The sequence below is a fragment of the Piliocolobus tephrosceles genome, chromosome 4 (assembly GCF_002776525.5).
Source record: "Piliocolobus tephrosceles isolate RC106 chromosome 4, ASM277652v3, whole genome shotgun sequence".
NCBI classification, from domain to species: Eukaryota; Metazoa; Chordata; class Mammalia; order Primates; family Cercopithecidae; genus Piliocolobus; species Piliocolobus tephrosceles.
Window position 1 is genome coordinate 31,810,978 of NC_045437.1, and position 27,266 is coordinate 31,838,243.

Consider the following 27,266-nt stretch of genomic DNA (forward strand, 5'->3'; position numbering starts at 1 on the left):
TGACTGTACTGTAATCCCAGCACTCTGTGAGGCCAAGAAGGGTGGATCACTTGAGGTTAGGAGTTCCAGACCAGACTGGCCAACATGGTGAAACCCTGTCTCTAGTAAAAATACGAAAATTAGCCAGGCACGGTGGCGCACGCCTATAGTCCCAGCTACTTGGGAGGCTGAGGCAGGAGAATCACTTAAATCCGAGAGGCAGAGGTTGCAGTGAGCCGAGCTCACGCCACTGCACTCCAGCCTAGGTGACAGAGTGAGACTCCACCTCAAAAAAATAATAATAAAATAAAATAAAAAAATAAAAATCTGATATAAAAAGTTGGGGAAAAACATTAATCAAAGGTATATATCTATACTTAGTGACATGAAAGGCAATCACAGTAACAATAAAGCAGTTTACAGAATAGCACACATAAGACAAATGCATTTTTATAAACCATATTTATACATGTATATTCCATGGAAGTAGACAGAGACATGCACTAAAACGTTAATGACAATTAGTGTCTAGAAGTAGAAATCTAGTGGTTTAACATATTTTCTCTTTCTAAAAAAATATAGTTTCTAACTTTTAAATAATAATATACTACTTATGTAAATAAAAATTATCTTCATACTGTATAAGCAACTAGAGAGAGAAAAGAGAAAGGAAAGGAAGCACACGTAAGAGAGAAACAATGAATAGGAAAGGCTACTCTGGAACTTGCTATTTTGTTGAAGATAATGTGGACATTTAAAAAAAAAGTGTCCAGGCCGGGCGCGGTGGCTCAAGCCTGTAATCCCAGCACTTTGGGAGGCCGAGACGGGAGGATCACGAGGTCAGGAGATCGAGACCATCCTGGCTAACACGGTGAAACCCCGTCTCTACAAAAAAAAATACAAAAATCTAGCCGGGCGAGGTGGCGGGCGCCTGTAGTCCCAGCTACTCAGGAGGCTGAGGCAGGAGAATGGTGGGACCCCGGGAGGCGGAGCTTGCAGTGAGCTGAGATCCGGCCACTGCACTCCAGCCTGGGTGATAGAGCGAGACTCTGTCTCAACCAAAAAAAAAAAAAAAAAGTGTCCAATCAGATTTCATTGTAGTAATATAATCCTAGTTACAATTATAACTAGTCAACCAAAAAGGGAGAGACAGACAAGTCGTATCTGAGAAATCTTTTTTTTTTTTTGAGACAGAGTCTTGCTCTGTTGCCTAGGCTGGAATGCAGTGGCACAGCCTTGGCTCACTGTAAGCTCTGCCTCCTGGGTTCACGCCATTCTCCTGCCTCAGCCTCCCGAGTAGCTGGGATTACAGGTGCTCGCCACCACGTCCGGCTAATTTTTTCTATTTTTTTTTTTTAGTAGAGACGGGGTTTCACTGTGTTAGCCAGGATGGTCTCGATCTCCTGACCTTGTGATCCACCCGTCCCAGCCTCCCAAAGGGCTGGGATTACAGGCGTGAGCCACCATGCCGGGCTGAGAAATCTGAAATGACAGATCTAGGAATAATAAATTCAGTATTTTCTTGAGATCTTAACAAAAGATTTCTCTCCTAAATAAGGAATCTCCTGTACTATGCCTTTAATAGATTATAAAATGTCTTTCTACCATCATTCATACTGGTGAATGATGAGCAGGTCCTCATCATTCACCACTCCAGCCAGAGTTCTCAGACGATATTGTCTCCTCATTCAATTCATTTTCACGTGGTTGTCCGGTGAACTTACAAACCTGCTAACACCGCTCCATTTCTTAATATAGCCTCTGCAGCTCCCTTTCTGCCCACAAGATAAAGACACACACCATAACAGAGCACACATGGCTTTACATAGTGACACTTCTAGCCTCATCTACTGACATTTACCCCATGTATATCCTGTATTCCAGCCACAATGAACTGCAGTTCCCAAACACTCCATGCATGCCTAATTCATCATTGTATCCCTAGCACCCAGAGTAAGAGATAAAAAATCTCTGAGAAATAAAAAAGTGTCATTCACAGCATATCTTCTGGGAGGAATACAAAAGCTAAGTGTCTACAAAAAAGGCAATGTGAGATCTTAATCACCGTGATAATGCAAACGTCCTCAGCTAGAAATTGGCAACAGCAGTGGACACAATAGGGTTTTAGCCATTGTACCTCTCTGGGAGAAATATATAATTATTGAAGAAAAATAAAGCTACTCTGTTCTTCCAAGAGAGGTGTGTTACATAACCACCATCTTATGGATGATTAGAAAAGGCTACCCAACATTTCCATGATGAATTATTTCTGATAATAAAGAAATAGCTCTTCGAGGGCCAAAATAAACAGAAATAATTTGTCTGTGGTACTCTCTGGGTATTAACCTTGAGTTTTCAATTTCATTTGGAAAAGCAGGAAACAATCCTGTAGAAAACTGGGTGTTATTCTTCCTTTAATTGCAATGCTAAGCCCAAGACTCATACTCATAATGAGCTTTAAACTCCCCAAGAACATTTTCTATTATTCTAAGATCTTCTCTTACCATCACCCCCCAAAAAAGCATACAATTTACAGTACAGTCACATTATGTACCTACATTTATCAATTAATTTAATTTCTATTATTAGGAGTAAGGTAATTTCATAGACAATCAAGAGAGTTTCTACTAGGTCTCTTCCTAATTTGTTTACTCATTTAAACACACTTTATCATTCTTACCAGAATAAGTAACTGCTGTGGTACTGTAAGTAGCACTCTGAGTATAGGATGGCACCACAGTAGCCGCAGCTGCTACTGGCTGTACGGTGGAGGATACAGGATAGATAGAGAAAGTAGTGGTAGCTGGACTTGGTGTGGCTGGTTTTATGGCTGTCACTTGTCGAGTTTGCTGGGCTTGAGTATACTGAGTTGCACCTTGGCTATAACCTGCTTTAGGGGCTGAAGTGGGAAAGAGACATCAGAAAATTAGAAGAGTAAGCCACTATAGTTACTGTACTAGTATCCTTAAAAGCTGGAAAGAATAGGTACAAACATCATTAACTATAAATTTTAGGCCAGCAATTTCTCCTTAGCAAAAGGTATAAAACTCTTATTACCAATATGAACAGAATATATAAATTAATATACTATCTTCTGCCAAATGCTTTCTATGTATTTCCAAAATGATTATTTTGGCAAAATGTACAACTAACTGAAACAGTAGTGTTACCAGTAAACAAGGTTTTCTGAAAAAAGGGGTGTGTGTGTGTGTGTGTGTGTGTGTGTGTGCGCGCGCGCGCGTGCATGCTAGACAGTCAACTTCAGTTAGGTTTAATACTGGAAACAGGATAGAATGAGTTACAATGTAATATTTCAATTCACAGTAAAAACTTCGATGTTTAATCATATGAAATTTGTTTATATACCATTCACTGCATTTTAACTGATACTTCCATAGTGAACTACAATCTAACAAGGAACTACATAATTTTTCAAATGTCAGTAACTTGAATGCAGCTATTCCTAAATGGCTGCCACTGATATCTGTTGAACTTCTTTGCTGCCTGACATACTCAAAACAATGTGTATTTTGAAAGAGTCTTAGAAGGCTTATCACTAAATAAATAATCACTTATAAATGATCACTAAAGGACATAAATGTTATTTCTGAAAAAGGCCCAAAATCAACGGGCGAAGCTCATTTTATGTTCAGTTAAGTAAAGGTACCTTAGAACTTTTTTTTTTTTTTTTGAGACAAGGTCCCACTCTGTTGCCCAGGCTGAACTATGATGGTGTGATCAAGGCTCACTGCAACCTCAAACTCCTGGACTCAAGCGATCCTCCCACCTCAGCCTCCCAAGTAGAACTTTTATCTCAAGCAGAACTTACCTGCTTATGAAATCTGATCCACATAACACAAAAAGATAATACTTTATAGAGATGACACTAATATCCAAGAGCTAAATAACTTACAAAAGTCACAGTCAATACCAGAGTTAGACTAAATCAAGATCTTCTCTTAGATAATTCAGCACTCAAGCATAACCTAAGCTTGGTAATTCAACAGGAAGTTTACTACAGATCATTATACACAGAAATCAATAGAGAAGAGACCACAAGGCCGGGCACGGTGGCTCAGGCCTGTAATCCCAGCTACTCGGGAGGCTGAGGCAGGAGAACTGCTTGAGCCCAGGAGGCCGAGGTTGCGGCGAACCAAGATCGCACCACTGCACTCCAGCCTGGGTGACAAGAGTAAAACTCCATCTCAAAAGAAAAAGAGACCTCAGGAATAGTCAGATAGTCACTATAATTCAAAACATGTTAAAACCACTTTTAAGGGACTCATAAAATTTTAGAACTAGAAGGGGTCCTACTGAAATTTGGGTCAACTACCTCATTTACAGATAAGATAACAGAGATATGAGAGGTAAAAAAAAAATCACCTGCCCACATTAGCAGTAAAGCCAGTACTGGAAGCCAATTCTACTCTCTTCCAATCCAAGGCTCCACCCACACCCTCACAGCCTTGAAAAAAAATTAAAGGAATTGCCCACTTTTCAAAAGCTTTGTTTTAAAAATTATCAAATCTCTCTCTCTCAAAAAATCCATCTTTTAAAGTCTATAAATACGCAGGTTTCTTTGCAAACAAAACGCTTCCTAGATTTGAACCATTCTAGATACTGTATTTAACATGACTGGTGGCTGATAACAGAACCAACTGTCATTAGAGATCAGAGGAAGATTAATTAAAAATATGGGCCCATTAAAGAGTCTCCACTGGTTACAAAGGCTGTTTGTTGGCAATATATATTCTGGGCATTTCTGGCAAAGATAAAAATGTATTCAAAAGTTATCATCACAGCTGCTTTTGTACACCTTATTTCAGCAGGAATGGAATTGTGGGCTGAAAGTCCAGAAATGGAGTACATTTCCAGGAGAGAAAGGCATGATTACGAATTGTGACTCTAAGGCATTTAGTAGGACATGTCTAGAACCTGCCTCCTAAGATGATGTGATACAAATTTAGATGGACTCAAAAGCTTACCTTCATTAAAAAATAGAGTAAGTCATATACTTCAATAGTTTACAAAGAAACTATGTAGGTTAAGAAAACCTACCTGTCTGATAGTAAGTTTCAGCAACAGAAGGCTGAGGTTGGGCAGCGGCAGCTACAGCAGCAGCAGTTGCTGTTGGTTGTTGGTAGTATTGCTTACTATCATAAGCTACAGCAGGAGCTGTGGACCTTACATATGAGTATGAATCCTAAAGAAAAGGAATGAAAGAAAATCTTGCTATGAGACAAGAGGAAGGAAAAAATATACTTACTGTATAAAAGTGCAATAAAGAAAACAAAACACTAAATACGTAGTCTCATGACAGACCTAAACATAAAATAATCAAATTAAATACACAAAAGATTCAGTTTGTACTTCATTAAAATAACATCAAGGCCGGGCACGGTAGGTCATGCCTGTAATCCCAGCACTTTGGGAGGCCGCCGAAGCAGTCAGGTCACGAGGTCAGCAGATCAAGACCATCCAGGCTAACACGGTGAAACCCTGTCTCTACTAAAAATACAAAAAATTAGCAGGGCGTGGTGGCGGGTGCCTGTAGTCCCAGCTGCTTGGGAGGCTGAGGTAGGAGAATGGTAGGAACCCGGGAGATGGAGCTTGCAGTGAGGTGAGATCACGCCACTGCACTCCAGCCTAGGCGACAGAGCAAGATTCTGTCTCAAAAAAAAGAGAAGAAAATAATAATAATAATAATATCAAAAGCATTTCAAGCAGCACGTTGAACTTTTACAATCAGAACAATCACCAAAACATTTCAAAATAATACTTAAGAAAAAATTAATTTTATTAAAAAATGTATGGCAGTTTTGCCTTAAAGATGGATCCCGCAATATTACAAAAGAACGCTTGCGTTACTAAGTTTGTAATTGCTCCAGCTTTCTTTTCAGTATTTCTTTTTCAAGAAAGATCAAGGTGAGCTGAGTGAATTCTGGCAGTTCATGAAGTAAAGAGTGGTAGAAAGGTTATGTAGGTGAAATGGCTGAAGAAGCAGGCAGGGCCCAGAAAACACTGGGTTTCACAGACACTATTAAAAACAACAAAATTTATTATATTTTGTCTCTGGGCATAAACAATCACACCTCAAAAGGAATTTCATTTCATTAATAGCAAATACTAATATTGTTGATTCACATTTCAATTTTTTACTGCATAAATTCCTATGCTTTAGAAAGAATATAGCAAAACCAGGGAAAGTTCAGAAAGATCAAAGTTTTTAAAACAGATCCTGAAAGCAAACAAGCAAAAAAACAGATTAAAGCAAGTAGTAATCTAGTACTGTTTTCAAACATAATAAAGAGAATGTAGAATTCCTGTAAGACTGAGTAAGAGGCAACTGGATGAATAAGAGCATGATCAATTTTTGTTACAATGTGTATTAAAAAAGAACATCTTTACAGGATGTTTACATTTACAGGATAAATGTAAAGGGGACAGAATTTCCACCTTTGCTAAGTTTCAAGAAGAAAACGTGTAATATGTTTGTCCTGTTCTCAAAATATTCTCAAAATAAGAGACATACCTGTGTTCCAGATGAATAATGCCCTAATACAAACAAGGGAAGTCTTTTCTATGTCTTCAGTTAAAACAGTAACAAACAAACTAACTTGGGGTAAACAATGAAATATTTAATTAGCAATTAATGTAAAAGTTTTTAACAGACAGCTATAAATAATAGAGTCAAATAGACAGGGGAGTGGGAAGAAGGATTATTAACACAAAGCTCATTGCCAGGAATATTTTTTTGTTTTCTTGAGACAGGGTCTCGCTCTGTCACCCAGGCTGGAATACAATGGCATGATCTTGGCTCACTGCATCTCTGCCTCCTGGATTCAAGTGATTCTCGTGCCGCGGTCTCCTGAGTAGCAGGGACTACAGGTGCGCACCAAGGCACCTGGCTAATTTTTGTATTTTTAGTAGAGACAGGGTTTTGCCATGTTGGACACGCTGGTCTTGAACTCTTGACCTCAGATGATCCGCCCACCTCAGCCTCCCGAAGTACTGGGATTACAGATGTGAGCCACCGCGCCCGGTCAGCAAGGAACCTTAATGGTTGGTATGTCCCCAAACTACCAAGGAATGCTCATTTACTTTTCTCTATCAGTACATGCGTATTTTGGAAGCCCCAAGTTTGAGAAGCAATGGCTAGGGCATTACATTATACACTGAGGACAAAGAAACCTGCACGATAAGGCTACCAAAACCAGTAGTTTTCTTACCTGGTAGTTTTGTGTAGTAGCTGGGGGTGGTGGTGGTGGTGCTTCTTGTTGTCTCTGAGTATAACCATAGTCAGTTGCTGTGTGTGCAGTGGGGTAGCCTCCATAAGCAGCAGCTGTTGCAGCAGCTGCAACAGCTACTGGAGCAGGCCTGGCAACTGCAACTGTGGCGGCTGCTGGTGCATAGGCGGCAGTAACTGTGTGAGCAGCTACTGGAGCCTGATGGACAGTGTAGCTAGCAACTGTAGTTGGATGAGAATAGGCTACACCCGAAGCTGGCTGCTGGCTACATTGTGGAGTACAAGAATAAATATAATACAATTTTAATATCCAGGAGTTAATCAACTTCAATTAAAAGCTATTTATCATAAATAAAATAAAAAGCACATTTTTAAGTAATTTAATCTTGGACCACAAAAGGTCAAGTATTTGAACTCAATAAACTTCCTATTCAATATCATATTTATTACTGTTCTGTAATTTTCATTCTTTAATCTCAATAACATTATGTAGTCACACATTTCAGATCATAGATTGTATCACATTAACAGGAATTAAAAATTGAATAAAAAACAGTAATAGGAAGAAAAGAAAAAACTGACCAAATTAGGAACTTCAGTGTTCGTTATATGTAAAGTTCTTTATTATGTTGTAGTTTTACAAATCTCTACAAAGAAATCATAAGAAAAATATTCTATTCTAGCCCAATTACAGAAAGAAATTTAAGGTAGAAACTACTGACTAGCTGATCAAAAAAACACTTCTGTTGCTTTAGGACAGTGGTATTCAATTGGGGGAATTTTTCCCCCCAGGGGACATATGGCCATATCTGCATATATTTTAGATGATCAAACTGCAGAGGAGGTGGTGATACGTGAGCTACTGGCATCTAGTGGATAGAGGCCAGGGATACTGTTACACATCCTACAATGCACAGGACAGCTGTGCATAACAAAGAGTTATTTAAATTATGTCAATAGTGTTGAGGGTTGAGAAGTCCTGTTCTAGGGTACAAAGCCTACAGTGGAGTATCTATTATTTTAGATACATGTTCCAGCTTACAGGGAGCATTTCATTATACAAAGTTACTTCTAAAAATATAATAGCATGCTTTGTAAAAGAAGACATAAGTCAGATGCTTTGCAATTAAAACCATTTAAACCTCAAAGACAAAAACATTTTCCAAAACAGCAATCAAATGAATTTCTAGCTAAAATTCTTAGAGCAATGTTTATTTTAACTTTTAAATTGAAAGCCCGTATCACTAAAACCAAAGGCCTACAGATGTTAACATATAAAAGTGTATTTCTTGTTCTAGGTTTTCTGAATAATACACTCAATTCCACTTGATAAAGCTATATTACTAAGGCAGAAACACCTACTAGAAAAAGTACAGCCCCAACAGCTATTTAGCTGGTAGGTTTTAGCGGACCACATTTTAGTATGAGCCGACAACTGTGAATAGCTAAGAAAAAGAAAAAAAAAAGTTGAAGCTACACTAATTAACTCAGTCTCTGATTAATGGGCTATAGTGCAAGGTATTCTGCACTGGTGTGCACACTGCCATAGAAATACAGTATAGAATTAAAATTTGGGGCTATATTTTACCTGTATTATGGAAAACACTGATAAACTAGGATGTTTATATTAGATTAGAAGATTCCAAAGGGAATCAATGTGAAGGTCAGAAATATGGGTTTTAACTTCATATAAAAAGGGGAGGACACCTGGAGAAATTCAGTCTAGAAAAGGTGATAGATGCCTTCTAATAGAAGACACTTACTCCATGCTGCTCCAGAGAACAGAACTAGAACCAATAGTTGGAAGTTACAGGGTGGCAGATTTCAGTCCAATATGAAAAAGAAAACAAAAAACAAAAAACAAAAAAACTTAGAACAGAGTCCAAAGAAACTCATATAATTTCTATCTGGATGAGGTTTCCATATTTTGATATAAAACTAACACTTTCTACATATATGCCAATATGACAGGAAAAGAAAAGTTTACATTAAAACAGTGAAAAACTTGTTTGGGAATAACATTTTCTAGGAACAACTCTGTATTTGTATAAAAATGACAGTAACATGTCATACTTTTTCAAATTCCTAGAACTGAAAAAAAAAAAAAATTAAAATCCAACAGGTAATAGGATAAGATTAAATACATCCAGACTATACCACTCAAGAGTAATTTCGGTTATATAAAAGACTTTCTATTCATCCCACTGCTCCTTATCTAGTATCTGTCCTCAAAACATGTCCTATTAGACAAAAAGCAGGTGGGAATAGGATGCGAATGTTGAGTCAACCAGGCAGGCAATTTCTTATACTGCCTCTGATCCTCACCCTAAATGTCCATAGACTCAAGAAGGAATGACTGTATGTTCTGGTTAATGCCTACTGCATTATAATATTACTGCATTAATAATACCGGTGGAATTATTACTTTCAGCACTTTTCACTCTCCTATGTGTCTCAGTTTGAACAATAAATTATACAGTTACCAGTCCCAGGAACCATATGAAAAAGACGCCAGTGGATTTAGCAATTGCTATTTACATATCTCTGGCATTGTCTAACTCTGCTCTGTATAGCCAGGTCCCTACCCATCATCTGGACTGGAACCGTGTCTTCTACCAAAAGCCTGAGAAAGGCTGAGCACAGTGGCTGACACCTGTAATCCCAGCACTTTGGGAGGCCAAGGCAGGAGGACTGCTTGAAGTCAGGAGTTTGAGACCAGCCTGGGTAATGTAGAAAGACCCCATCTCTACAGAAAATTTTTTAAAAATTAGCCACACATGGTAATGTGTGCCTGTAGTTCCAGCTAGTCAGAAGGCTGGGGTAGGAGGATCACTTGAGCAGAGGAGGTTGAGGCTGCAGTAAACCATGATTGTGCCACTGCACTCCAGCCTGGATGACAGAGTAAAACCTGTCTCAAAAAAAAAAAAAAAAAAAAAAAAAAAGAAAAGAAAAAGAAGCCAAGAAACACTTCAAGTGTCAGACATAAATGGAAGAGTACTTTCCCTGAGGAGAAACAGGAAAACAAAGTATGTAAGCAATTATTACAGAGTACACACACCCTACATTCTTACTCAAGAAATGGCCAGCTTCTTACTTATTTACCAAAAAAAAAAAAAGAAAAAAAAAAAAGTGAGCCAGGGACTCACTACAAAAAATAAGACTTCCAAGACTTCCAGGCAATCTTATTGCTTAAAAAAAATAACAGTCAAGTTGGCCACGAATACCTGTTAATCCCAGCACTCTGGGAGGCCAAAAAAGCTGGATCTTGAGTTTGAGACCAGACTTGGCAACACAGTGAGACTCCATCTCTACAAAAAATACAAAAATCAGTCGCGTGTGGTGGCATGCATCTGTAGTCCCAGGTATTTGGGTGGCTGAGGCGGGAGGATCACTTAAGCCCAGGAGGCAGAGATTGCAGTGAGCTGAGATCACACCACTGCACTCCAGCCTGGACAACAGAGTGAGACCTCTGTCTCAAGAATTTTTTTTTAATTTAAAAAAAGTTTTTAAAAAACAACAGACAACACAAATCACCACATATCTGAAGAAAGCCTATTATAAACTGCAAACAAGCAAGAATGACCATGTGGGAAATGAACACATGAAGGCAACAGATGAGAATTTTCAAAAATTCAATTTGTATCTATAAAACAAGAACTTTATACTACCTAGAAGAGAAGCTGGGAAATTGACAAGATAAATGCATGAAAAATATAAAAGGTAAGTCTAGGAGGCCCAATGTCCAGCCGGAAGGAATGATAGAAAAGAAAAAAACAGATCAAAAAAATTAAGAAATAAAATTTCCCACTCCTGGGGGGAACCATGTTTTCAAATTCAAAAAGCTCACAGACAGCAAAACAGAGTGAAAAAACTAAACCTAGAGACATAGCATTTTACTTTTCAAGACAAAAATATCCTGTCTCCAGAGAGGGAAAAACTGGGCACCAGCAACTAAATGAAAATTAGACTTTTTACTGGTAACACTAGAGCTAGAAGACAAGGTATTATCTTCAAAAATCAAGGGAAAATGATTACTAACGTAGAATTTTGTACCCAGCCAAACTATGGAGGCAGAATAAAGATTTTTTAACAGTTCAAGGATGGAAGGAGTTTACCCACTGTAACATCTTTTCTTAGGAAGCTACCTGAAGATGTATTCCAGCTAAAACAAAAAGTAAACCAAGAAAACACGAGATCCTGCAAAAAGATGAAAGCCTAGGTCAGCAGCTGTGGCAGCAGGCCCAGAGAGCAGTGAGTATAGATTGGATTTAGAGGAACGACAAAAGCCTCTTAGAGAAAGATATCCAGAAAAACAGGGGACTGGGCACAGAGCCAGCATACAGGCAGCCTAGACAAATTTTAATAAATGACAACATGATTAAGAAAAACAAGGTAATGAATGAATTCAGGAAATGCAAACTGCTCAAGAAAGGCATGATCCCAATAAAAGCCTTTATAGTTTTGAGTAATCAGTATGGTATGAAAAAAAGGAAAAAATCCATTTGAACTTGAGCCTAGGAAGATTTTCTAGTAAGCGGTATAGGATTGTAAAATGGAACACAGTAGAAATCATAATCATAGAATGGTACTAGGCTCCACAATAAATACTAGTGATATAAGTTTTTGCTATAAAGTTTTAGAATCAATCTAAATTAGAGAAGATAAACCACGATTATAGAACATAATGTAAACATTATCACAAATAAGAGTAAACATTAAGTTGGGGAGTGAAGTAGGGAAAGAGAAGTGAAGCACAAGAGTTTCAAGAATTCTTAAAAAGTATAGAGTACTGATATACTGTCTAGCTTTGATGGAACTAGAAATGGAATATACTGTCTAAATTAACAGAAATAGTCTGAATTTGGGAAGAGGAGAAATGAGAAGAGAGCACATGCAATGTAGTCCTAAACTGTGATTGTAGGAAATAAAAATATATGCATGAAGTTGATAAATTTCAAAATAGCAAAAGAAGAATACTATTCAGTGATGTGGAGGTTAGTACCAAAAGAAATAAAACCAGAACGCTTTGAAGGTCAGAGTTTTTAACTTGTATACAACAGTGGTTTTCAATGTGATCCAGGGACTCCCCTAAGGGTTCCTGAGAGACTCTTTCAGGAGGTCCACACAAGGTTGTTCTCTTTTTTTTTTTTTTTTTTTGAGACGGAGTCTCTCTCTGTCACCCAGGCTGGAGTGCAGTGGCCGGATCTCAGCTCACTGCAAGCTCCGCCTCCCGGGTTTGCGCCATTCTCCTGCCTCAGCCTCCTGAGTAGCTGGGACTACAGGCGCCCGCCACCTCGCCCGGCTAGTTTTTTGCATTTTTTAGTAGAGACGGGGTTTCACTGTGTTAGCCAGGATGGTCTCGATCTCCTGACCTCATGATCCGCCCGTCTCGGCCTCCCAAAGTGCTGGGATTACAGGCTTGAGCCACCGCGCCCGGCCGGTTGTTCTCTTTTTAATTATACACTGGTGTGAAGTGACACTGCGCGACGCTGCCTTCGTATATTTTAATCCAAATAATTTACTGCAACAGTCTGAATGCAAAAGCAAATTTTTTAGAATATTCTTAATTTAACACATTAAAAAGATTTGTAAAAATGTAAAACAATGCCTCTCATCTCACTGTTTAAACTAATTTTTCATAAACATATTTTTGTTTAATGTGTAATAGTTTTATTCTGTCTTTTTGAGTCAGAGTCTCACTCTGTTGCCCAGGCTAGAGTGCAGTGGCACAATCTCAGCTCACTGCAACCTTCGCCTCCTGTGTTGGAGCAGTGCTCCCTGCCTCAGCCACCTGAGTAACTGGGATTACAGGCAGCTGCCACCTTCTGGCTAATTTTTGTATTTTTAGTAGAGACAGGTTTCACCATGTTGGCCAGGCTGGTCTCAAATTCCTGACCTCAGGTGATCCACCCGCCTCGGCTTCCCAAAGTGCTGAGATTACAGGTGTGAGCCACTGCGCCAAGCCTACTTCTAATATAGTAAATATCAATATAACCCAAATAAACAAAAACTCTGGGGTTCTGAATAATTAGAACTGCTATAGGAATCCTGAAACCCAAAAGTTTGAGAATCTTCATTCCATGATGCAGACCATTAACTTGGAGTCTAAAATGGTTATTCACCATTCATTTTCTTGGTCTCTATTTATTATCCCTTTACACAAAAAGTTTCTATCGTGCAACCGGAAAATGAAATTGCTTAATTGATTGATAAAAACTACTAATTACAGCAAAGTAAGGTTTATAATTAATAGAAACCTAGCAGAAAATTATTTAATCTAAACCCAAGAGATCATGAAATCACTAGTAAGTGGCAGAGCAAAAGCCAGAACCTAAGCAGTGTGGCCCCAGTGTGTATGTGCTCTTATCCATCACATCCACTCTCCACAACACTTGTTTTCTTAAACAGTTTAAAATATGGTGACAAGTTCAACATATAAATCAATGTAGTACACATTAATAAAATGAAGGACAAAACCCAAGTATCATCTCAATAGCATTTGACAAGAGTCAACATCCTTTTACAATTAAAAACAAACAAACAAAAAAAACTTCAACCAACTAGGAATTGAAGGAAATAACCTCAATATAATAAAAACTATGAAAAGCCCATAGCTAACCTCACACTCAATGATGACACACTGAAAGCTTTTCCTCTAAGATCAGGAAGAAGACAAAGCTGCATGCTTTTACTGCTTCTATTCAACATAGTACTTAAGTTCCAGCCAAAGCAATAAGGCAGGAAAGATAAAAGGCATCCAAATTAGGCCAGGTGCTGGTGGCTCACGCCTGTAATCACAGCACTTTGGGAGGCCAAGGCAGGCGGATCACTTCAGTCCAGGAGTTCGAGACCAGCCTGGCTAACTCAATGAAACCCCATCTCTAATAAAAATACAATAAATTGGCCACATATGCTGGCATGTGCCTGTAGCCCCAGCTACTTGGGAGGCTGAAGCACGAGAATTGCTTAAAAACTGAGGGGGCGGAGGTTGCAGTGAGCTAAGATTGTGCCACTGCACTCCAGCTTGGACAACAAAGAAACACTCTTTCAAAGAAAAAAAAAAAAGGGGGCATCCTAATTGAAAAGATCAAGCCATTTGTTCATAGACGACATCATTTTATACATGGACAACACTAAACACTCCACAAAAAACTGTTAGAACTAATAAACGAAATAAGCAAAGTTATAGGATACAAAAATCAGTTGCATTCCTATACGTTAACAATAAACAGACAATTAAGAAAACAATTCCACTTACAATAGCATCAAAAAGAATAAAAAACTTGGGCCAGGCACTGTGGCTGGTTCACGCCTGTAACCCTAGCACTTTCGGAGGCTAAGGTGGGAGGACAATATAGTGAGACCTCATCTGTACAAAAAATACAAAAAAAAAAAATTAGTAGGGCATGGTGACATGTGCATGCAGTCCCAGCTACTTGGGTGGCTGAGATGGGAGGACTTGAGCCCAGGAGATCAGGGCTGCAGGTGGCCGTAATCATGCCAGTCTGGGCAACAGAGCAAGACTCTGTCTCAAAAAAAAACAAGGAAAAGAAAAGAAAAACAAATAAACAAAACAAAACAATCTTATGAATAAACCTAGCCAAGGAGTTGAAAAATGTGTATATTAAAAACTACAAAACACTGCTGAAAGATTTAAAGACACAAATAAATGGAAAGACATCCCATGTTTATGGATTAGAAGGCAAACTACTGTTATGATGTTAATACTACCCAAAGTGATCTAAAGATTCAATGCAATTCCTATAAAAATCCCAGTGATTTTTTTTTTTTTGCCAGAAAAGAAATCTATCCTAAAATTCCTGCGGAATCTCAGGAGACCCCTAATAGACAAAACAACCTTAAAATATTAGAACAAAGTTGGAAGTCTCACACTTCCAACTTTGGAAGTGTTTTAGCAATGCTAAACACTTTTGGAAGTGTTTAGCAATGCTAATTTCAAACTATAATAATCAAAACAGTGTGGTACTGGCATACAGACATATAGACCAATGAAATACAACAGAAGACCCACATATACAGCCTTGCATATACAGCCAAATAATTTTTGACAAGGATGCCAAGACTATTCAATGGGTTGTCTTCTCAACAAATGGTGTTAGGAAAACTGGATATCCACATGAAAAGGAAAAAAGCTGGAGCTTCACCTCACAAAGTATACAAAAATTAACTCAAAATGGATGAAAGATCTAAATGTAACAGCTAAAACTATACAACTCTTAGTAGAAAACACAGGGGAAAACATGACATTAAATTTGGCAATGATTTATTGGATGTGACCCCAAAAGCACAGGTAAAAAATTAAAAATAGACAAATGAGACTACATCAAAATTAAAAACCTCTGTGTGGCCAAGTGCAGTGGCTCATACCTATAATCCCAGCACTGTGGGAGGCCGAGGTGGGCAGATCACCTGAAGTCAGGAGTTCGAGACCAGTCTGGACAACATGGTGAAACCCTGTCTCCACTAAAAATACAAAAATTAGCCAGGCATGGTGGCACATGCCTGTAGTCCCAGCTACTCAGGGTGCTGAGGCAAGAGAATCGCTTGAACCCAGGAGGCAAAGGTTGCAGTGAGCCAAGATCACGCCATTGCACTCCAGCCTGGGCGACAGAGCGAGATTCTGTCTCAAAAAAAAAAAAAGAAATTAGCCTAGCATGTAGGTACATGCCTATAGTCCCAGCTACTCAAGAGGCTGAGACAGGAGGATCACTTGAGCCTAGGAGGAGTTCGAGACTTCAGTGAGCTGTGACTGTACCACTACACTTCAACCTGAGTGAAGAGGGAGACTCTGTCTCAAAACAAACAATTACAGTATGTTTAGCAGTTGGCTGACTTACATAATCCTACAAATATCTTTCATGAGGCAGTAACAAGAGAAGTCACAGAGCAGCACCAGTCTGCCTACCACACTCTAAGTAGTACAAAAGCAGGGATTCCCACCAGATGTTGGTGTTAGTTCTCAGGGAGAATGCACAGTGCGTAAGTAACCTGAGGGAGGCCCCGATTCTGCTGCCTGCAGCTGCAATATCCCTTATCCAAGGCTCCAATCTCTCAGCTTGTACAGCAAGCTACCGTACATATATCACTTTCTGTGTCAGTAGAGACATGGAAGAATTGGGAAGCAACAGTTCAGAACTTTGGGGCTCCCAAACGAACCACCACAGTAAGTGAATTAGAAAAAAGTCTTCTTCCATCTTTTTTTTTTTTTGAGACGGAGTCTTGCTCTGTCACCCAGGCTGGAGTCCAGTGGCATGATCTCAGCTCACTGCAAGCTCCGCCTCCCGGGTTCACGCCATTCTCCTGCCTCAGCCTCCTGAGTAGCTGGGATCCCTCCACCATGCCCAGCTAATTTTTTTTTGTATTTTTAGTAGACATGGGGTTTCACCGTGTTAGCCAGGACTGTCTCGATCTCCTGACCTCGTGATCCGCCCGTTTTGGCCTCCTAAAGTGCTGGAATTACAGGCTTGAGCCACTGCGCTCTTCTTCCGTCTTTAAGGGAGAACTGTAAGGAAACTTTTTCCTAGCTCAGTCTTGGCTCTGGGTAAAGAACAGAAAAGACTTTCCTGACAGTTCTTAGGTACAAGACAGTCTTCCCCTAGGTTTGGGCTCTAGAATTTACATTATCTGACCAGGCAAATTCCCAACCAAGAAATTAGTTTAATTCAGACTGACTATCTATTATCTGAAATGCATGGGACCAGACGTTTCCGATTTTGGAATATTTGCATTACACTTACCCACTGAGCAAGTCTAACTCGAAAATACTCAACCTGTGTAACTCTAGGCTAACAGTGCTTCCAGGTGGCACAAAATACATATTCTTCTGTAAATGCTGCAAATAACATCCCAACAAACAGGAAACCTCAATCAAAAAAATCCTAAGAGTCCAGGTGCAGTAGCTCATGCTTGTAACCCTGGCATTTTGGGAGGTCAAAGGGGGAGAATTGCTTGAGGCCAGGAGTTTGACACTAGGCTAGTTAATAAAGGGAGGCCCTGCCTTTAAAAAAAAATTTTTTTTTTGTCTTAATTAGCCAGGTATGGTGGGGTCCTGAAGGCTGAGGCAGGAGGACTGCTTGAGCTCAGGAGGTTGAGGCTGCTGTGAGCCACGACTGCACCACTGCAATCATGGGTGGTGTAGCCTGGGTGATGCTGACTGGGATGTAGCCTGGGTGATAGAATGAGACCCTATTTCAAAAAAAAGAAAAAAAAATCACAATAAAACCCAAGAGAAATACACTACTATAAGCAAAAATTTACAGAATTAAAAAAAAAAATTTTTTTAAGACCATAGGCATTAGAATTATTGGATACAAAATGTAAGCACACTTGAAGTATAAGAGATTGTCAAAACTCAGACTAAGGAACAAGATGGATGGGTCAAAAACAACCAAATGAACTTCTAAAACTAAATCAACTGACAAATTATAGTCAGGAACTCAGAAAGGTTATTGCATAATTAATTAGACATGGCTGGCAATAAACTGGTGAATGAGAAAATTATCTGTAAAAATTATCCAGAATGCACACAGAGAGAGGAAGAGATGAAAAATACTGAAGAGGTTAAAATACTTGCAAGATAAAATAAAGAGTGGTAATTTACATCTAATTGGAATCACAAATGGAGAGAAAGACTAGGAGAGAATATAGAAAAAGAATGTCAGAGATTCCCTAAAATTAATGAAAGATAACAATGTTCAGATTCAGGAGCCCAAGAAACCCTAGCAAATGAGAATTCACACTAAGATATATCTAAATGAAACCATAAACATGAAAGATAAAGACAAACTCTTACAAGCAGCCAGAGGGAAAAAATTGCCTACAGAGATTAAGTGATGACTACTCAAGGAGGGAGAATCAAAGATATTTTAAGATTAAGAAAAAAAATCTCAGGCTGGTTGTGGTGTCTCACACCTGTAATCCCAGCACTTTGGGTGGCTATTGCAGGCAGATCTCTTGAGTCCAGGAAGTTTGAGACCAGCCTGGGCATCACAGTGAAACTCTCTCTACTAAAAAATACAAAAATTAGCCAGGCATGGTGGCTTGCCTATCATCCTAGCTACTCAGGGGGCTGAGGTGGGAGAATTGCTTGAGTCTAGGAGGTCGAAGTTGCAGTGAGCTGAAATTGCACCATTGTACTCCAGCCTGGGCAACGCAGTGAGACGTTGTCTCAAAAAAAGATAAAAAGAGAAAAACGTGTTTTTTAGACCAACGCTAACGGAAATTCTCAAAGATGTAATTAAGAATAAAAATGATTTCAGAATGAATGAATGTTGAGCAAAAAGAGTGGTAAATATGAAGGTAAACTTAAATAATCACTGACTATTTAAGACAAATAATTGTGTCCAACAGTAATTGGTCATGGGGTTAAAAAAACATCTGAGCCATCATATAACAAGAGCACAAAATCAGGAGGACTGATCAAGTTTAAAGCATTTTAAGTCTATTGGTTAGGGGAATAAAACTAATGACTAACTTTAGACTAAGTGAAATAGTCATGTTAAATTTCTAGAGGAACCACTACCAGGCAGAAACAGAATACTGTATTTTTGCAGTTATAAAGAATGAAGTGGGAAAAATCTGAAGAAAACATAGACAGCTTCTGTTATTCACATTAGATGTGCTTTTCGTACCTTAGAAAACATACTCTGTGTGTGCATGTTTCAATTTTGGGTAAAACGGCAAAGTAACTGATAGATAAAACATTTCTTTCTCTTTCATGGCACACAAAACACAATCTGACCTTCCCTTCAGTCCAAGTTTAATGCTCAACAGTGTTGGACTTTTCTAGGTCAAATTGTGGCATTTTACGTACCTACGAAATTACTGACATTTATATGTCTTTAAATTTGGTGTACCATTGAAAAAAAAAAAAAGACAAACCTCCTCACAGAATCACCCCAAAGACAAAGCAATTTTAATTATTCCTTTTTTGGTTTGTTTTTTAATGCAACAGGGTTTACTGTTACCCAGTAACTGCAGTGGCAAGATCATGGCTCACTGCAGACTGGACTCGGGTGATCTTCCCACCTCAACCTCCCGAGTAGTAGCTGGGACTACACATGTGTGCCACCCACGCCCAGCTATTTTTTTTTTTTTTTTTTTTTTGACACAGGGTCTCACTTTGTCACTCGGGCTGGAGTGCAGTGGTATAAAAGTGGCTCACTGCAGCCTCAACCTCCCAGGTTCAAGCGATCCACCCACCTCAGCCTCCTGAGTAGCTGGGACCACAGGCACCTGCCATCAAACCCGGGTAATTTTCTGTAGAGATGGGGGTCTCGCTATGTTGTGCTGGGGATGTTGAGAGTGCACTGAGCTGTGATTGCGCCACTGCAAGTTTGTGCATCAAAGTTGAGCAGTTAGTTGTATTTAGAGAACATGGTTCATGTATCTTTCAGGGCAATACAGAATAAAAATTTGGGTTTACTATAATGTAGGTGATAGCTCACTAAATGTGAGGTGATGGTTCACTGTGGTTTTGATTTGCATTTCTCTGATAATTAGTGATGTTGAGTGTCTTTTCATCTGCCTTTTGGTCATCTGTATGTCATTTTTGGTAAAGTTTCTGTTTAAGTCTTTTGCCAATTTTTAAATTGGGTTATTTGACTTTTGTTGAGTTTTAAGAGTTCTTTATATATTGCTGGTCTCAAACTCCTGAGCTCAAGTAATCCTCTCCCTTCAGTCTCCCAAAGTGTTGGGATTACAGGTGTGAGCCACAGTACCTGGCTATTCCTTATTCTTGATGTTGTAATGTCATGCTCCCATTATCTTTACAATGTTATTATAATAATAATTTTATTACCACAGAATTTTAGAAGAAATTTAAATTTAGGCTCCATTTCTTCTTTTTATTTTTTATTTTTTCACTCTGTTGTCCAGGAAGGAGTGCAGTGGTGCAATCACAGCTCATTGCACCCTCAACATCCCCAGCTCAAGTGATCCTCCTAACTCAGCCTTCTAAGTAGCTGGGACCACAGGCGCACTCCACCATGCCTGGCTGATTTTTTTTTTTTTGTAGAGATGAGGTCTCGCTAAGCTGCCCAGCTGGTCTCAAACTCCTGAGCTTCAAGTAATCTTCTCATCTCAGCCTCCCAAAGTCCTGGGATTACAGACATGAACCACTGTGCCCCGTCGCTTGCTTTCTTCTTAAAAACTAGAATAAGATAGCTTATCCTACAATTTCTACCAATTCACGAGAATGGCAGACCACAGGAGAGTGAGGTGGTTAAATGTCGTATGAAAGTTCTTAATTTTCTTGTAATCTTTAACTCACCAGGAAAGACGGCTATCACCATTTCCCATCTGCATCTACTGGATCTTTCAAGTTATTTTAATTACAATCATTTAACAAATACTTTCCATTAAAATAAAGGATAATGAGGCCAGGCGGCGCGGTGGCTCAAGCCTGTAATCCCAGCACTTTGGGAGGCCGAGACGGGCGGATCACGAGGTCAGGAAATCGAGACCATCCTGGCTAACACGGTGAAACCCCGTCTCTACTAAAAATACAAAAAACTAGCCGGGCGAGGTGGCGGGCGACTATAGTCCCAGCTACTCGGGAGGCTGAGGCAGGAGAATGGCATAAACCCGGGAGGCAGAGCTTGCAGTGAGCTGAGATCTGGCCACTGCACTCCAGCCCGGGAGACAGAGCGAGACTCCGTCTCAAAAAAAAAAAAAAAAAAAAAAAAGGATAATGAAAAAGAACTATTAGAAGCTTTTATAAATAAGAATTACAGTAGTTAAAAAATTATAGTAAGCCCAAATTTTTATTCCATATTGCCCTGATTTCAAAGGTATATGGACCATGTTCTCTAAAACACAGCTAACTGTTCAATTTTGATGCACAAACTTGGAACACGCCCATCTCACAAATGCTGACTCCAGATTTGAAATGTATCTCTAACATGTTCTATTCTAGTTCATCATTACCTATGGTTCTTCTTCCTGCACTTGCAGGGTCAAAATACAATCCATAAAAATTTTTTCTGAAATGTCTGATAGCTCGTATTTTGTTAAAGAGATGGCCATCTTCTTTACTCCATAACTGCAAAACATTTTCAATTTTAGATTTGGAATGTTTAATCTAGTAACTCATTTCTATACCAACTACTTTTTTCCAATCACTTTTGTATAAAGCATCTGTTTTCAGCACTTGTCCACTAATGAACCGTATCAAGTATATTTTAGTCCACAAACTTCACAAAAGATGAAAGAATTCACGAGGCATGGTGGTACAGGCCTGTAATCCCAGCACTTCAGGAGGCCAAGGCAGGCGGACTGCTTAAATCCAAGAGCTTGAGACCAACCTGGACAACACGGCAAAAACTCCATCTCTACAAAAATAAGCTGGGCATGGAGGCACATGCCTGGAGACTGAGGAGGGAGGATCACTTGCGCCTGGGAGGCAGAGGTTTGCAGTGAGCCAAGATTGTGCCATTGCACTCCAGCGTGGGCTAGAGTTCGAGACCCTTGTCTCAAAACAACAACAAAAAGATGAAAGAATTCTGCCAAGTATCTGCTTAGCAAAATAGTATGTTCTGGTTCTCATCACAATTGTATTACATAACGAAGTCCCTTCTAGTGAATGACGAACTGAATGAGAATGGCATTATGTCTTTTTTATTCCTTAGAAATATATTATGTATTGATTGAGTTTGAAAAATTCATGTAGGACATTATCAGCTAAAGACTTGCAGACTGAGATTTTTTGCTTACACAATTTCAACATTATCATTAGTCTAGAGTGGTGCTTTTTGTATTCATCTTATGATATATCTGATAACTGGGAAACATTTTCCTGTGTCAACTTTCTTCTCCTTTGCTGGTATGGACAGAGAATGAACAATTCTGCATTCTCAACTGTGTTGAAGGAAAACTAAAAGCTAACTATGAAATTAGTGTCTCTACTTTCTTCTTAGCTTCTTGAAAGAAGATATGATACTTGGGCAATGCAATATCCAGTTATTTCACTACTGTACCACCCTTGTAGGTGATTCCAACATTCTTTCATTTTCCAATTATATTTGTCTTTAACATAGTTGGGAATACGTGATAGAGGAAATAATTCATAGAATGATAAAACAGCAAAATGTTTAAGATCCCATGATGTAAATCTTGCTAGATAGGATGAATTTTATTCCATTTTGAAAAAGAAGGGGAATGTTTTCTTTGCTCTTTGGAAGGCCTCTAAGAAAGAATAAAGGTCATGGAATGTCAATCCTTGTAACTAGAACTACTCAAAAAAGAAACTAACTATTGATTGGGTACAATAAACCCTGACGGATACCATAAATTAATTAAAATGAAGTGCTCTATAACTTTCCTTCTTTCTTTTTTAAAGATAGGGTTTCACTCTGTCACCCAAGCTGGAGTGCAGTGGCTTGATCAAGGCTCACTGTAGCCTCAACCTCCCCAGGCTCCAGTGATCCTCCGCCTCAGCCTCTCGAGTAGCAGGGACCATAAGCCTATACCATGATAAGGGGCTAACTTTTGTAGAGGCGGGTGGATTGCTTGAGGTCAGGCTGGTCTTGAATTCCTGGGCTCAAGCAATCCACCCACATCAGCCTCTCAAAATGCTGGGATACAGGCATGAACCACCACATCCAACCTCTGTAACTTTTTATACTCACGAAAAACAAATCCTTCATCATTTCTCAAAAGTATTAACATTTCTTCAAGGAAAGGTATGAATATTCACACTGAGTGAGATGGGAAAAAAGTTAATCTGTCAATTTAATTTTTACTGTCAAGATTTTAAAATCTTACTACGAATATTTTCAGACATGTGTGAATTTCATAAATGTGGGTGAAGCATTACAGACTTCTAATTATAAAACTAGGACAACCAGATATTCTGATAGTAACTTAAACACAAGAGTGTTATCATTAAATTTACATTTCATAGAGACCATTATGCTTATAGCATAAAACGGTTTGGGAATGGGCAGGATTAGGGAAGTAAGAGAAGCTATAAAGCCACTTTCATAAATCACAGCACTCTTTGCTTTCATCTACATGGTTATTGTTTAAACAGTTTTATTGTTTTTCCCTATATGGTTACTGTTTAAACAGTGTTATTGTTTTTCCCATAAAAAAGTGTCATAATTATTCAAATATATTTTCAAAGACATGCCTTGCCCATTTAATGCTGACTACCATACTAGTAGTGTATTTTATACTATAGCTTTTCCCAGAAATATGAATTCCAAAAATTTATTTTCATTTGATTGATTTCAACCACAGTGCTTCCCAATATTTTAAGCCCATGTGACCTCTGGAATTCTTAAGTATCTATGTGAACACTAGACTACAAACTTATTTTAAGCAAAATTTTATGCTATTTTTTCTGTAGCTCCAAGTGATCAGATTCTAGTTTCCCTATAAAGGCTACTCACTAACATTACACAAGTAATTTGGTAACTGTACTAAATCCCTATTCCAGCATCTCTAAAGCTGACGACCACGCTATCATCTTTTGGTTTTCATGACCCTAAATTTTCCTGGCTCTCTGTTCACCAATATTTCTTCCTTTCCCTGGTCCTACCTTAAAGCTGGTAACCACAGTTGTATTTCTTTTTTTTTCAGATGGAGTCTCGCTCTGTCGCCCAGGCTGGAGTGCAGTGGTGTGATCTCGGTTCACTGCAAGCTCCGCCTCCCTGGTTCACACCATTCTCCTGCCTCAGCCTCCCAAGTAGCTGGGACTACAGGAGCCCACCACCACACCCAGCTAAGTTTTTTTTGTATTTTTTAGTAGAGATGTGGTTTCACCGTGTTAGCCAGGATGGTCTTGATCTTCTGACCTCGTGATCTGCCTGCCTCAGCCTCCCAAAGTGCTGGTATTACAGGCGTGAACCACCGTGCCGGTCCCCACAGTTGTATTATTTTTCTATAAATAATTCAAAACATGTCTACTGAATGCTTGATATACGCCAGGCACTGTACTTTCTCTGGTTTCATCCATATTCACCAGCCACCTACTGAATAATGGTGGGGATATAATATATGCCAGATATTGTTCTGAACACTTCACAAATAATGTTTTCTTCTCTTCTTTCTTTTATTAATAATAGAGACAGAGTCTCACTCTGCTGTTCACACTAGTCTCAAACTCCTGGGATTAAAATTCTCCCGCCTAGACCAACCAAAGTGCTAGGGTTACAGGTGTGAGTCACTGCCAGGTCCACTTTACAAATAATACTGAATCCTCAAAACAATACAATGGAGAATGTAAAAACCTGCTGGGATACTGATAATGTTCTGTTTTTAAGTGTAAGTTACACAGGTACATTGGATTTATGACATTTCATTGAACTCTTACATGTGCAGTTTTCCTATGAGGCAAAGAAAATTTATTAGCTTCAATTCATAGATAAAAAAACTAACAAGAGACTGTTTGCCCAAGGTCACATGGCAGGTAATAGGAGGAGCCAGATTCAGCTCAGGTAGTCTGACTTCAGAGCCAAACCAGTCTCTATTATATCATGCAATCCAGATATTTGTCTTGGCTCAATACTTTTCCTTTGTCTAAAACAACATTCCCTTGATTTTCAGAATGAAAGAACACGAAGTCTACCTCAAACTCCATAGTCAAAATCCTCCAATTTCCCATTTTAGTATTTCATTAAAACTTTATTATAATGGCATAGTTATTTATAGATGCATCTGTCTCCACCCTCATACCCCAGAAGTGTAAACTCCCTGAGAACAGGGACTATGCATATTGTAGATGCTCATAAAATACTAAATAAGTGAATTACTCCCTATAAATGCACTTTAATATACAAGACTAATATTCAAATAAAACAAAAAAGCCCAAAGTTTATTGCATTCATTTTACCTCTGTATGAATAAAAGCTGTACTGTACATGGCTTTCATGAAATACGAAGAAATGATAAACTCAGAACAATCACTCTAATCCTGTATTCTGACAGAGTGGTGTCACGGACAATTAATAGACAAGTACCTTTAATAAGCAGACTAAAGATCCATCCAAATAATTCTAACATACTTCATCAATTACAACATTTATAAGCCTGAATGGTCTTTTGATTAACCTGATGATCTATGTCTCTGAGTAATAATGCAGCTGATTTTTTTTTTAACATACACATCTATTTAAACAGATATATATTAGATATATATTCTAATCCAACCACCTATATAAGCATGTTTATCTTTGGGATGTCTATTTTAATTCAATGATCTATTTGTCTATCCCTGTACCAATATCACATTTTTCTATTAATAATATTTTGGTATCTGATATTACAAGTCCTTTCTTATTTTTGCAAGACCTTCATGATATTTTTAGCTGATCACTCTCCTCACTATATACATTAAAATCCCTTTATCAAGTTATAGCAAAAATCCTATGAGATTTTTATTGGAGTAACACTAAATATACATAGATTAGGAGATAATAATTTGATGGCATTGGTTTTTCACTCATGAACACAGTCCATCTTTGTCATCTTTTATGACTTTTTTATCTTACTGCATTTTCTCCTCAAAGTGTTTTGAATATGTCATTTGTTTTATTCCTGCTTACTGAATAGGTTTGGTGGCTATACATAAACAGGACTTATTTGAAATTTAATAATCTAATTCAATATTGATGAAACAAGAATGCTACTGACTTTACCTGATTCTTTCTTTCTTTTTTCTTTTTGAGATGGAGTTTCGCTCTTGTCGCCCAGGCTGGAGTGCAATAGTGCGATCTTGGCTCTCAAGCGATTCTCCTGCCTCAGCCTCCTGCCTCAGCCTCCCGAGTAGCTGGGATTACAGGCATGCACCACCACGCCTGCCTAATTTTGTGGTTTTAGCAGAAACAGGGTTTCTCCATGTTGGTCAGGCTGGTCTTGAACTCCCGACCTCAGGTGATCCGCCCACCTCGGCCTCCCAAAGTGCTGGGATTACAGGAGTGATCCACCGCGCCTGGCCTTTGCCTGATCTTAGATCCAGAAAATTTGCTGTACTCTTATTAGTTCTCACATTTTTGCCTGACAAGTGTAATAATCATGTTACCTGTAAATAGAAACTTTCCTTCTTTTTCTATTAGTAATGAGGACTCCAAATGTTTTACTTTTTTTTTTTTTGAGACGAAGTCTCGCTCTGTCGCCCAGGCTGGAATGCAGTGGCGTGATCTCAGCTCACTGCAAGCTCCGCCTCCTGGGTTCATGCCATTCTCCTGCCTCAGCCTCCCCAGTAGCTGGGACTACAGGCGCCCACCACGACACCCGGCTAATTTTTTTGCATTTTTAGTAGAGATGGGTTTTCACCGTGTTAGCCAGGATGGTCTCAATCTCCTGACCTTGTGATCTACCCGCCTCGCCTCCCAAAGTGCTGGGATTACAGGGATGAGCCACCATGCCCGGCCCAAATGTTTTACTTTTAAAACATTTTACTGAGAGATTATGAAACTCTCTATATAAATGTATGATAGATATTAACCAAGGACTCCTTCTAAAACCCTTAAAATATTATTAGTTAAATCTCTACCAGAAACAGTATTGGTAGCAATGCCTACTGATAATCAGGCACTAGGCTAGAAAATTTTATATTTAAACTTAAGTCAAGTTAGGTGAGGAAACCAAGTCTTAGAGAAGTTGAGGGTGCCTGAAGGGATGGAGCTAGGGACTCAAACTATCTAGTTCCAAAGTTATGTCCTTTTGTTCATAGTGTACTATAAGGCAGTTTACAAAAGCATACTCAAGCAGATACCTATTCTATACATGGATATTCCGGCTCACCCTACTCTATTAAGAGTAACAGCCATTATATCATCAGTGTAATAGTAACAATCCTTTTGGAAAGAAAATTATCTTATTTCTAGCTTATCCATGCAGTATCCATCCTAAGGTCTCTGATTTAACAATGGAAGGACTGATGTTATTAGCCGTTGCAGTATTTCTCTTTTTTGTAAAGCCAGTAAATTTCCATCACCAAGGTTGGTTTCAAAAACCTGTTCACCTGGTTTTTTTACTTTCTCAGTGTTTAATCCTTTTCTGCCTTACTAGTGTCACT

At 38.8% G+C, this 27,266-nt stretch overlaps 1 protein-coding gene across 2 annotated transcripts in view; it reads right to left on the minus strand.

The window, feature by feature from the left end:
* ZFR (zinc finger RNA binding protein) overlaps window positions 1–27,266 on the minus strand; it is a 90,186-nt gene that overhangs the window by 57,549 nt on the left and 5,371 nt on the right. For both annotated transcript variants that reach the window (XM_023216549.1, XM_023216548.1), the window contains exons 3-5: window positions 7,209–7,491; window positions 5,038–5,182; window positions 2,660–2,878 (exon numbers count right to left, since the gene is read on the minus strand). In XM_023216549.1, the coding sequence (XP_023072317.1) occupies window positions 2,660–2,878; window positions 5,038–5,182; window positions 7,209–7,491 (647 nt within the window). The remainder of the gene's footprint in view (window positions 1–2,659; window positions 2,879–5,037; window positions 5,183–7,208; window positions 7,492–27,266) is intronic.